Source organism: Patagioenas fasciata, chromosome 10, assembly GCF_037038585.1.
Source record: "Patagioenas fasciata isolate bPatFas1 chromosome 10, bPatFas1.hap1, whole genome shotgun sequence".
Taxonomy (NCBI): domain Eukaryota; kingdom Metazoa; phylum Chordata; class Aves; order Columbiformes; family Columbidae; genus Patagioenas; species Patagioenas fasciata.
In genome coordinates, this window is record NC_092529.1 from 11084467 (window position 1) to 11097538 (window position 13072).

General features: G+C 45.3%; 1 protein-coding gene across 4 annotated transcripts in view; it reads left to right on the top strand.

Moving 5' to 3' along the window:
- The first annotated feature begins 8131 nt into the window (after positions 1-8131).
- MAPKAPK3 (MAPK activated protein kinase 3) overlaps positions 8132-13072 on the top strand; it is a 50809-nt gene continuing 45868 nt past the window's right edge. Inside the window, exons 1-2 of one of the 4 annotated variants that reach the window (XM_065845813.2) lie at positions 8132-8327; positions 9161-9506. In XM_065845813.2, coding sequence (XP_065701885.1) covers positions 9282-9506 — 225 coding nt within the window. In that variant the 5' untranslated portion in view covers positions 8132-8327; positions 9161-9281. Of the gene's footprint in view, positions 8328-8580; positions 8675-9160; positions 9507-13072 lie in introns of those variants that run through there. The other 3 variants (XM_065845810.2, XM_071813126.1, XM_065845811.2) reach the window with 3 other exon arrangements.

Genomic DNA, 13072 nt, shown 5'->3' on the forward strand with positions numbered 1-13072 from the left:
ATCCATTTCCAAGAACTTTCCAGGAACGCGGGGCCGCCGCGGCGGGCGCTGCCAATGGGCACCGCCAATGGGCGCCGCCGCCGCCGCCCGCCCGCCAATGGGCGCCGCCGCTGCCGCCCGCCCGCCAATGGGCGCCGGCGCGCCCTCCCCCGCCCGCCAATAGGCGCCGGCGCCCCCGCCCGCCGCATGCGCGGGGCAGCGGCGGCCCCGCACGGCTGGGGAAGGGGGGGTCGTTCGCCGCCGCTCCTGCGTTCACCTGGGCTGCTGGCCTCGCCCTGGCGCTCCGCTGTAGCTTTTCGGTTATTTATTCGTACTTCTTTTACCGCATTTCTATTTATTTTTATGTATGTGTAGTTATTATTTGTAATTTTTTAAGTTCAGTTTTAACGCCCTTCTCGAGTGTCAGCCTTCTGTCCGGGCCGCAGGAGTGGTTGGGCGCTGGCAGGCGTGGGGTTGAGGCGCCCGGAGACCGGGGGTTGCCCCGACATACTGCAAGGCAAAGGGGGTGACAGCTTGGGGGGTGCGGCCATCCCCTCAGCTGCCCCTGCCCTTCGGTGACACACAGTCCGCGGGAGGACACTGTGTTGTAGCATCTCGTAGTCTGGACAGCGAAAATACGGTTGTTGCACTGCATAGGGTGGCCCCAAGTCTTGGTCATCTGGGAATGAATCCCTTATGAAATTGGATTTCAGCTTGACTAAGTCTCCTGGGAAAGGCTGCACCACCGTTTTGTCCTGCATTTATACATCATTGTCAAATTAAAATTGGGTGACCCAGGAGGAAATATTTCAGTTACACTGAGGGTTATTTAACCTTTTATTTTTAAACACTTTATAAAGAAAGCTTGGTTATTCTTTTCCTGCCATGAGTTGCCACCTCTTCACATCAGAAATCGGAGAGAAAGTGAGAGTGGGTTGTCACCGCTACTGAAGGAGACTGAAGTAGTAGTTGTGATGCTGTTCAGAACCAAAGTGGATGGGTCTGTGTGGGAAGGAGAGGGAAAGGTGATGATTAGGGTAAGGTTAGAAGGATGTTCTCATGGCCAGGACATGAGCCTGAGAGCACGAATCCTATGTTCAGCTCCTGACTCAGCCTTTAACTCCCCGCTGTTTCATTTAGCAGTCTCTTAGCCTGCTGCATGCTTTCCTTCCTTGTCTTTGCTGCATGAGGGACAGTGCACTCATGAGTCCCACTAATAATACAGAACTATTCAAAGAGAGAGGTGCTGAGTATCCAGAGGGATGGGAATGTCATTGTGCATGTTCCCCTTGACCTGTTTCCTTCTGATCCTAAGACAGACTTCAGCTAACACTTCATCTGAATACACGTAAATTCACGAGAGAGGCAAGGGGTTAGCAGGGGAGAGAGGAATTTTGATCCTCACCCATTCTGTGTGCAGCAAGCACAACAGCCAAAAGACATTTGAAGGTTTATCTTTGCAGCGCTGGCACTGGGTTGCAGGGGGAAGCCTGCACACATGTGCTGCTTCAGATCTCCATTGGGCATTATTTAAAACCTGATGTTGGTGGTGCAGCAGCAGGATGGATTTGAGCAGACCTAGACTAGAGAGTCTCCTGCGGGCTGTGGTTGACCTGAACATTCAGAAGGTATTTCATCTTCAGCCTTGCAGAGGACACTGAGATCACAGCTGTAGTGTGCCGTGAGGCAGGAGCTCTGCAGCCAAGGGCAGACATGGAGAAGGTAGCTTTATGGGGCTTTTTTACTTAGAATTGGGCTCCATCTTCTGGAAAAGTCTTTGTGTGCAGGCTCTGCTGTTTGAGTACAGTCATTTGTGCCTCTGGAGCAGGAAAGCAGTGCTAAGAACTGTACAGTGGAAGCATAATGTGCAGAAACAGGTCTCAGTTGGCAGGTCTTTGTTTCTGCTCTGTGGATGCAGCACAGGTGTTCACACTGGTGCAGATGTTGTGTTATTCAGCGTGTGTCACATTGTGATGCAGTGGTTTTCTACCTGCAGTTGCTAGATCTGTGCTACTGTTTTCATGAGTCCTATAGGACCCTGAAAAATTACCATTAAATTAAAGTAGCTAATGTATATGAGAATTACTGAAAGGAGCTTTCATCTTCACCGGAAACTTTAGTAGGGGCCCACCTCAGAATATGTTCAGGCTAGTGGTTGGGCTATTTTATGTACAAAGTTAGTGGTCAGTTTTAAGTCAGTAGCATTCAGTAGTACTTCATTACTCTACCTGAATGTTTTGCCCCTCATTGTCATTCCTCAGGATCATGGTAATGCCCTAAATAGGAAAGAGAACATTGTGCCAAATTTGTCAATGCCCCAGACCTCCAGCAGTTGGTTACCTACACACACTCAATATAAATTCGTGGCATTACAACAAATTAGTTGTTTAAACCCAGTTTATACTGATATAAATGGCTCTCTGGGGTTCAATGTTGAAGAATTAGGACATTGCAGGGGCAGTAACAAGCAATATTGTTGGGCGGTATCATTGAGTGATAGAGTTTAGTTGTCAGAGGTATCAAAGAAAGCTCACAATGAAGTCAGGGAGGTAAGAAAATCCAGAAACAGTGAGCCGGTTCCTTTAGGAAAGTTCATCAACGCAACAGCACCATCTACTGGTCCATGTGTGCTTGAGAAGCCAGGCGGCCAGGGTCCCCTTTCCCCTAAGGGCGGGTTACATTGCTTCAGTTGCACATTTCTGTAATCTTGTAGAGCTCGTGTAAATGTTAAATGACGTCCAAAATCATCACTTTTGTGAGAAGTCTGTGAGTCTGGGGACTAGACTTACCTTCACTATAAGCTTGTAAATGGAAGACAAAGAAAGTTGCCCCTCTGGCTGCTGTGTGGCCATAAGGCCACCTCTGACCCTTAGTCTGTCTTGTAACATGAGGATTAGCATATGGCTAAACAAACATTAACAGTAATAAGTATCTATTCCTTTGTTAGATGGGCAGTCTCGTTATTTGAGTAGGGCACGCCAGTTTCTGTAATCAACAACATACAAGAGGGCGATGTACTGAACTGTTGTGGTTTTGATTTCCCAGCCTGGTGTGGGGCAGTGGAGGAGGCTCCAGAGTGTGGGTGAGCTGGGCCGTGGATGCAGGGACATCCGAGCTGCTCCATGCAGCAGCAGGATGTGCAGGACAGCAACAGGCTTCATTTTGGGCTACAAAAAAAGCTACCTTGGTGTTACTGTAAGGAACTCACAGTATTCATTGTCTGTAGGCATGCGGTGACCTAGAAGATGATTGCAGATGATGGCATCTGTTAGAAACTTTTCTGCTTGTATCAAACGCTGTGTTTCTGCAAAAACTGTATTCCCGAGTGGCCTGGAAGGCCACCCCAGGGCTGTCAGATAATGTCACCATACCCATTAGTTGCAGGATCTCTCTCAATGAAAGAGAGAGATTAATTTCTTGTGCTTCACTGCAGCATAAAATGAAGCACTATCTTCTGTAGACAGATTGGGAGATTTATGATGCTTTTGGTTTATGATACTTCTGTGAAAAACACTGTTTTGTTTGATTTTTTTTTTTTTACTTTCTGGTGAAATGGAAAAGTCCAATTGGTACCTCTCTGTCTCTCTCTGTAAATAAGCTGTGTCCCAGGGCTCCTTCTGCTCTAAGATCCCCAGACAGTAGCCCTTAGTGGAGGAACAGGGATGGAGCCTCCCCAGACCTTCTCAATGACCAAGACAAGGTATCTGTAATAAGGTGTCTGAGTCCAGGATTATAAAAGCAATTGTCCTAGCCTCTGCTATGTTTCTCTTGAAAAATAGCTGCTGAGTGTATACTAAAGGGAGGAAGGAATCTTGAGGAACTACATCAGATGTTAAGACACACTCTCCAGATCATGAGATTGGTGCTCTCGAGAATTCCCTTTTCTTCACTAGCAGCTGGTTCATAGCTAGAATTTGTAATTCCTCCTGGAAACCACGTTATAGTCCAAGGTCGGTCAGGGCAGAGAGTGTTGAGAGTAAAAGAGAAATTGTTCTGGTTTGGTAATCACAAAGCATCAGATAAACATCATTGCCCATGAAAGAGCTCTATAAGCCCATTTTCAGCTCATCAAGAGAAAGAAAAGAGCTAGGTTGTTTGCTGATCAGCTTTCCTAGTAGTATGGGTAAAACTACCCCTCCAGAGCAGAACAGGATAGGTGAAAAAACCTGTATGTAGTCTCTGCTTCAGACCACTGTGTACGTGACAGACTAAACTAAAGATCCTACAAGAAGCTTCTTTTCTTCTCCTTCATGTCACAATATTGTTCTGTAGAGCTGCCCTTTCTTTCTTTTAATATCACAGACGCAGTTTCTGAAGAACTTCCTGAGAGATTTAATAAGGTTGTTGCAACCACCCAGTCAGAAAGAGCTGTGTCCTCACTTCAACCTGACAATACAGAGGATTTTATCCTTGGTGACATCTATATAATGAATCCCAGAGAGTGGATTTTTCATAATACGAGGAAAAATATAAAGCTGTTAGTCAGAGGAAGCAGTGTTTCAGAAAAACAAGTCACTATCTTTCCAGTTGATTATGCTATTTTCTTTATTGTAGCTGATATTGATTTCCACAAGACATTGTTATCAAAGGACTAACCTCTGTGCAAATCACTTTTGTATGTAAATAAACTCAGGTAACCATAGCATTCAGGTAAGTATCACTCCTCCAAAATATGCCATCCCTCAAAGAACCTTTGATGACATCAGCTTTCCTAGCTCTCCAGATTAGAACAAACTCAGATATTTCATTTCATTTTTGTTAAGAAATTAGATACTTGAAAGTCTGAAATGTTTTTGATCCCAGATATTACTGTTACTGAATTGCAAAAAGGCAATGAAAATACCCAGTGGGACAGCCAAAATTAACCTTCTGGATTTAAACAGTAGTGCTCTCTGTTCATGGGCACCTGTGATATCCAAGACATGATAAAATCAGGAACAGCATTTCCAAACTGTGTGCTGGCTAAAATATGAAGCTTCACAGGGTTAACACACTAGCTTAGAGAAGCAGGACTGCTGACCCAAAACTTATTGCAAGATTAGGGCCTTATTGTTGGGTTATTTTCTCCTATAAGCTACTTTTCTAGTTTGGGGCAAGGCAGGCATAGCTGAGCTACTAAATTCTTTCTTGAAATGAGTTGGTTTGTGTTGCTGCTGTTGGGGATTTTTGGTAAAAACAGGATTAATATTTAATTTACAGTTTTAGGGATTTTTGTGAGGATGAAAGTATTTTTGCCGTAGTTGGCTCTTATCCTCTAATAGTACTGTGGGTTTTTTTAAACTTCAAAAGGCAAACATCAATAAATAAACAAAAACATCTATTTTCAATGAAAAACGTCCCCCAACGCAATAAGCTGCAATGGGCCTGTCAGCGTGTCTTCCATCAGTATCTCCAAAGGATACTAACGCGGCTCAACCTGCCACAAGCACAAAGAAAAGCTGTAGGATCCGCGGTGTAAGTTTTTGATTGTATGAGATGTAATTCCCAGGGAGATCTAAAACTGGCATTTGAAAGCAGACATGTGGGAAATAGTCCCAGGGGGCTGACTGCAGCCAAGGTGACCATGCTTGCCTTTAGGATGTCAGAGGTGTTTGCATTATATGGTTAACCCAGATGTTAGCTTCCAGATGTGTGCCTGGCCCCAGCATGCTCGTCCCTCCCCCAGTGCTCATCAGAGAAATTATAAAACCTTAAGCAGCTTAAAAGAAGGATATTGCACAAATGAATGTTCTTGGCTCTGTACAAACTGCGTGTGGATCGCAAAGGCTGGGATTTACAAGTGCAGGCACTTGAGAGTGAATACCCAACACAGTCACCTAGGACACCAGACCAGGTCACTAGAGCAGTGATTTCACCTGCGCAGCACCCAAACAACAGTGCTGTGGGGCTGCCCAGCATGGGCGGAATAACACTGAATAAAAAGCATCAGCTAAACAAAATCAGGAGAGATGTCTGGTGGAAGAGACTGACAAGTACAAGAGCACGGGATACTTTTGGCTGTTACTTACAGAATCAGATTGCCACCTTGTTACTTCTAAAAATCTTTGTTGCAGAGACTTTTAGATATTGAGGAATAGTGTCTTTGTCACTGGTTTTAAAGATTTTCTGCACATGATATTTGTGTTTTGCCTGGGGTAGAGATATGCTTTGTGCTTGGACAGCCTATCTAAGACAAAAAATGAAGACAAAGAGCAAGGAAATGTATTTATTGGCTTTTTGGTCCTCAGCCCTGGTCATCCTTGTGTGCAGTGAAGCTATTTGATACTCAGGCTGGTGCTAGAAAGGCCTTTTTGAGTTTATGGTGGGTGAAATTAGCAGAGGGTTGGTGTAAGGCCTTATTAATCATGATTCACTCTGGATTTTTAAAGTCCTCTTTAAACTGCCCTGTTTAAACTTATTAAGGTTGCTGGTAAAATGGTAAACTTTGCTATAAGCATATATAGATAATATCAAGTAGTGAACCCAAACAAGCATAGCTTTCAGAAAGATCTCATTTCAACCAATGGCTTGAAAAATGTGTTTTTTATTGTACCTGTTGAACTCTTCTCAGTGGGAGACTGTTCATAACTGAGACGCGTAGAACCAACTAACTTCAAACAGAAGAATCTGCCTTATTCCCTTGTCTATCGTTTCTTTCCACGCAGAGCTTATTTTGTAGAAGCTCATTCTTGTAATAGTTAGAAAGAGTCATAATTTCTTAATGAAATTCCTTGCTTCTGACACACTCTGTAAAAAATAGCAGTAGACATCTGTTTGGAATTTTTGCAACATTTAATATTTCCCAGAATAGCGCCATAAATTGCCTTCTGCTAGCTTTAATGTGCTAGCCGCTGTAGCAACTGCTTGCTTTGGTCAGGCATGGACTGTTGTGTTAGAGTTACATTAAAAGATCAGAAGTGGTGCTGGGGATGGAAGCTACAAATCGGTGGGAAGGAGTATATTTCTCAAATTATAAATTACAGAAGAGAACTGAGAGCATCAGAAGTTTTCTTAAGGGTTTGGCCCCCAGTGACTGAGAGCTGGGAAGAGGAGTATAGTTACGTGTTGTAAGGAGAAGGAAATTACCATCCAGGACAAATAAAAGAGCAAATACAGGCAGAAGCTGCAGGAAGGAAAGAGCAAGCTGCTGACTACAGAACAGTGTCATTGAGGGGCTGCAACCTGGGAGCTCAGTTACATGTACATTTCCCTGAGATTGCCACAGCAGGAGGTGGTGCAGAGCCTAAGAAGGCTGGAAGCCAAACCTGAGAAGGAAAGGTTGGAAATAGCTGTGTTCCTCTGGGATCTGATTAGCCCAGAATAGGTGAACTGAATCAGGGGACCAGGCCCTTCAGCAGCTGAACTGCTGGAAGCCTGGAAGGGAAACCTGGGGCAGAATAGCTGTAGTGTCACATCACACGGCAACATCCTGCAGATCTGCATCCCGCTAAGCTGAACTACATTTTATCCCTTGGAGAAACGACTCATTAGCCCTTTTAATTATTTTCCTAACCACTAGAACTCCAGATGCCATTATGTTATGTAAAATGACAAATGTATTTTTAACTTGAAAGCACGTGAACTTTAAGCTCTTTCCAGTGATACAAACACAGCTCCATTTCAAGGCATGACTCATCTTCGTATGTAGGAAAAACTCAGCATTTCACATCCCTGTAACTACACTCTGTGCACCAGCGATGAGCGACAGTTGCTGTGGGAACCATACCCTAACTGTGCATACAGAAATGCAACGAAATACCGACTGTTTCTGTGGCAGAAAAGGTCGCCTTTAACATCAGCACCGACTATTTTGATAGCTGTAGCGCCTAAAAGATTGTAGCCTGTCCGGTATCGAGTCTCAAATGCCTCGTTCCACAGCAATAGCCTGGTTGTTTCAAACAGAGCGAACGTGTCGCTCCGTCACCCCCGAACCGGTGGCCGTTCCTCCCCCGCCACCGCGCGGGCGCGCTGCGGCACAGCCCGCTCCCCACCGCCCCCTCCAGCGGGGCCGTTTACCCCGATACATTAATAACATGGCTGGTGCCTTAAAAACACCGCCCTACGCAGGGGATGTTCCCCACCACCCGCGCGTCCTTGCTCGGCGCACCGCCCGCTCTGCCCCACATAGCCGCAGGGGGGATGAGGCAGCTCCGGCCGGGGCTTCCCGCTCCCCGTTCAGCCCATGCGGGGGTCGAGCCGAGCCGAGCCGAGCCGGGCCGGGCCCGGCCCCGCCGCAGGAGGCTTCCCCTCGGCGCGGCAGGGGGAGGCGGCGCGCACCTGCCCAGGGCGGCGGGGCGGGCTCAGGCAGACGCCGCCTTCCGGGACTCCGCACCGGGAAGCCTCGGCTGGGGCCGCGCCGCCACAGGCAGGTAACCGTCCTCCACCGGGGGAGCCCCCCTACTACCACCGCGCCGTCCCCCCGCTGCCGTCACCCCCTGCAGCCCGCCTCGCCGCACCTCACCGCGGGGTTTTCCCGCCTCGGTGCTTCCCCGCCCGCTGCCTCCGCCTCGCGGCTGGGGGCTGAGCGAGCCGCCCCGCTCCCCTCGCTGAGGGGGCTGCGCCCTCGCCTGGGGCGGCTGCCGGCGGGGCCGGGCTCGGGCCTGGCGGCGTCTCCCGGCCTCAGGAGCGGCCCTCGGCCTCCCTGCGGCGCTTCGCCCGCTCGTGGCTCAATGTGTTATCGGGTTCGGAGGCCCCGGCACCTCCCCGGGGCAGTTTGGTAAGCGCTGGCCCAGCGTTCAGGTCCGATGCCCGCCCAGGCAATGCCCCTCGGCGGTCTAATCCAAGTGTTCGTGGTTCTGTTGTGTAACCTGGAGTGTCAGGATGAGGCAGGGAAACGTCGTGGAGATTTCTACATAAAACATTGAGGCAACAAGTTGTTGATGGGGGTTTACAAGGTCCTTGAAGCAGAGTCTATCTCTGTTCTGCTAGACAGAGCTTAGCTGTATAAGACTTTAGTCCAAGACTCAACACAGGCACTTGTTGCAATATAAGCAATAATTTAGAACTGCGGACTGATAGCTATGTACGTTGAAACTGCGGTGACTGGTCTGTAACACTAAATAAAATGTGCTTTCCTGAGCACCTCATCCCCTTTTGGTCTCTCCAGGGCCTGGTCATCTGATTAAGAAAGGGAGAAAAGTGTTTAGGGCGGAGAACGATTAGTTCACATCAATTACTAATACTCGTTTACGTTTTTACTCAGGACTAAATGGCAAGCAAATGGACTGTTTGAAGCACTGGGTTTGATCGCCTAAGAGGAGGGACTTTGCAGAGGATACCCCACAGGGAATCTCTTGGGTATCTCTCTCAGACCCTTTCCTGATATGGAACAAGGTGAAGGTGAACAGGAATCCCAGCCAGAGAGTCACGAGGATAACAAGAGCAGCGTGAAATCCTTGCCTGGAGGAGCAGCCCATGTCAAACTAGAGATAAAAAAACATGCAGTTACAGATGACTACAAACTTTCCAAACGGGTGCTAGGGTTAGGAATCAACGGCAAAGTGCTGGAGTGTTTCAACAAGCAGACAGGCCAGAAATGTGCTTTGAAGGTATGCAGGCTTTTTTTTTCCTCCTTATTTATAGTTTGGAGGCCGGAGTTCATTTCCAAAGCCCTGTAAAAGCTACTTGTTCTGTTGCTTATGTTTCACAAAGAGTGCTGCATGAAGAATTTGAATATGTGGAAATGTTTGCTGTTACTTACAACGCTGTAGTCCAAACATGATTCTTTTCCAGAATATTCTGCATGACTTTCCAAAAGAATGTTACCAGCTGTGAAATTCTCATGTTCACATTTAAAAGACAAAAAAGCAGGGGAGAGAACAGTGTTCTGTGAGAAATCTTGCTAGATTTTGAATGAAGATATTATGCAATAATTGGGAAGGAAGCTGTTTTGGTTTTTGCACGATGAAATAGGCCTAAACTGGGAACTGTTTAAGTGTTCATTGGTCTTGAGGCTTTCCTCCTTTTGAAAACTTTCCTTAAGGGGCATTTCTAGTTGTTTACTCACTTATTCTCCTCTTTATTTTTGCAATCCATTTACTGAAGGATATTACCTCAGAAAGCACTGATTACACCAGTATTGGCAAGTAAGTTTAGTAGATATTTATGGTTATAAGTACCACTTAAATAGATGGAGCAATAACCATTCATTAGAGAACATAAAGATTACCTGCCTTTTGCTCTGCAGCTTTAAACGCGAAGATTTCCCTGATGCTTTTAAACAACATTGTTAGAAAAAAGCAGCTCAAATGAGAACCACAATGATTCTGTATGGTAAGACTGGAAATCAGCTAAGTAATTGTCATGAGAATTACTTAAGAATGTTACTGAATCCTTGCTGATGTTAATCTGGTTAGTTGGGATGTCTAGAAGGCTTTCAGGTACCCTTCCTTTTCTTACACCTCACACTCTGCATTTGCTGACAGCAGGACAAATCTGCTCATGGTCAGCTGGAAGGTCTGCCAAGCTCTGGATGTGGTCTCACCAAACTAGAACTGCTGTCCCCAGCAAAGCCTTTGTGTTTTGATAGAGCAGACTGGAAAGATCTGGTAACTTCATGTATTGAAAAGATTTTTAATAGAGGAACTAGAAAAGCCTATCATATAATAACATGCCAATTAATTCAGGTTTCCAATGCTCTCATTTTCTTTATCACACTGTTTTTTTTTGTATTAACTTCATGTAGCTGACTCACAGAAGTTTATCCTGGGGAAAGTGGAGGTTTTGGCAGACAGACTGGAAGCACTGGGGTTTTGCGCATGCACAGGGCAGGGTTAGGTTTTTGTAACTCTGAGGTGATTCATTAATTAGATCCTTCTGAAGTGCTATCAACATCAATTTCTATTGTATTGTGCTAAAGGATAACAGTTAATACTGAAGCTGTTCTGCTGGTTCTGAAGAGTTCAGCAGCATTGTTGCTGATTGTATACTGTTCATACTTCAAAGGTTTCACAGTTGTAAGGTCTGGAAGCATTTTAAAATTGAAGCTGCTGTTCCAGAGCACAATCCAGTGACAACAAGTGTGTTTCAGAGCAAATTTTGTAGCTCTGGATTCAGATAGGAGATACATTCTTATGGGTACTAACATCTGTAGGATATTTTTTAAATTCAGCGCTCAGAGTTGGGGAAGGGGAGAAGAGAGAGAAAGTTGCTGTGTCCTGACAGAAGGTCCTTGGCCTGATGAGGAGGAGGAACCTATACTAAATCCTTTCATACTGGTTTCTGTTTAGCACTGATTGACTTGGCTGATTTTCTCAGAACTTTTTTATTAATGACCAAAGCACTACCTTCCTTCCCAAGCTGGAGCTTTATCAGTAACGGCTAATGTATCACTGAAATTACATTATATATGTGTTTGTCATCTTCTGCCCTTCTTTCCTCCCACAGCTGTGGAATGTGTGTACTTTTCTTCTGAAAGGGACAGAAATATTAAGATGTTTATGAGTTCTCTAGGGAGTCTAAATGGCAGGTAATAGTTTGCTGCTTGCATGTATGTATTTCTCATCATTATTAGTTTAAGTGTGGAATAAAAAGTTAAATATGCAATTAAGTAAAACTAGCAGCAGCCCAGAGAGAATCCTCTGTTCTCTCCAAAGATGGTCTAATGAGAAGATTACCCAACAAGGAAGTGTAAAAATGGTGTTTGGTTAATTGGCAAGAAGAGAAAGGTCTTTCCCTAGCCCTGAAGATATTTGCAAGGATGAAGATATTTGCAAGGATGAAAATATTCAGAGGAAGGGTTTTCTGCTTGCTCTTGTGAAACCTGAACTGGGCCATGCAAGTCTCAAACCTGCTCCAGGTGAGACTTCGGAACAAACCATCCAGTCAAAACAGTTAGGGAAAATGGACAAGAAACCTGGGGGAAAAACTGTTGGTAAACAGCTTCAGTGCAGCATTCTCTATGTAGGGACAACAGAGCCTTGGCATTTCTGCTTTGCCACTGCTTATACTTCCTAGGTGTGATGGCAGGGTTACCAGTCACTTTGAGGAATAGAAAGTGGAGGCTGATGAAGCTGTCACAGAAAAAGCAACTGGTCTGACAGGTAAAGAGAAATGTGAAGACTTAATTGCAAGTTGAGCAGGAAAAAAGGAATGGTGGAGTATTTTTGTTTGTGTGTGGGGTTTCTTTTGTTTTTTGGTTGTGGTTGTGGTTTTGGTGTTTGTGTTTTGTTTGTTTCTTTTTGTGTTTTTTCATGGGGGTTGCTTGTGCGGAATAAATTGAGATCTATGTGTATTTGTGGACAAATACTTCAGGCATGAGTGTGCTCACTGTAACCTACTTCTGGGAAAGAAATAACATCACTCCTGCTGCTGAAGATAAAGCATAATAGTCTGTTCCCCTTCACACCAAACTTGCCCATTAAAGCAGCTTCTGACTTGGCAGATGGCACTGCTTTCTGCCTGCAGGTTTTCTTTTATATGGGAACAACGCCAGCACAGCCAGGATCTGGACAGAAATTACTCAATGGAAGGAATTTTGACTGAGGTACTCAAAAGGGCTCAAACAGGCAGAAACATTCATCCCCAGAGCCATATGTCAGTCAAGCACTACATACAGTAATTGGGAGGTCCCCCTTGTCGTCTTTAGTCTGTATCTGTAATTGGCACTGGTTAGAATTTCACTAATCATTTTACAGTGGGAAAACAGAAGGCATCCTCTCAGAGATACTGCAGAACTTCGGTTATTTTCTTGAAGTATTATGTGGCTTAGTTTACTCTGTTTGGCATGGTGATTTGCTGCGGTGTGCTGTCAGCTTTGTTCCTGTTAGATTGAAATGCCACATGCATTGCTGTCCTGCTCCAGAAAATCTAATCTGGTTACTCGCTTAGACATATAATGATGTTTTGGCCTGGACAGCACCGTTTCCAAATAGTCAGAATGCAGGAATTTAGAAAAGTAGAAGCATAAATGAAACTGCTGTGCAGGACGGTTCCCTTCTACAAGACAACTTTGTTTTGGTCTCTCCCTTGCAAACAGAAAACCTTCTCAGATCTCTTTGATCCAGAAATAGCAGTCAAGTGAAGTCTAGTCACTCTTCTATTTTTATCTCTTCTTTGCCAGCCTGCCCCCTTCTGTTCGCTTTACCTTTTGGGGCTAAAATATCTTTAACATTGT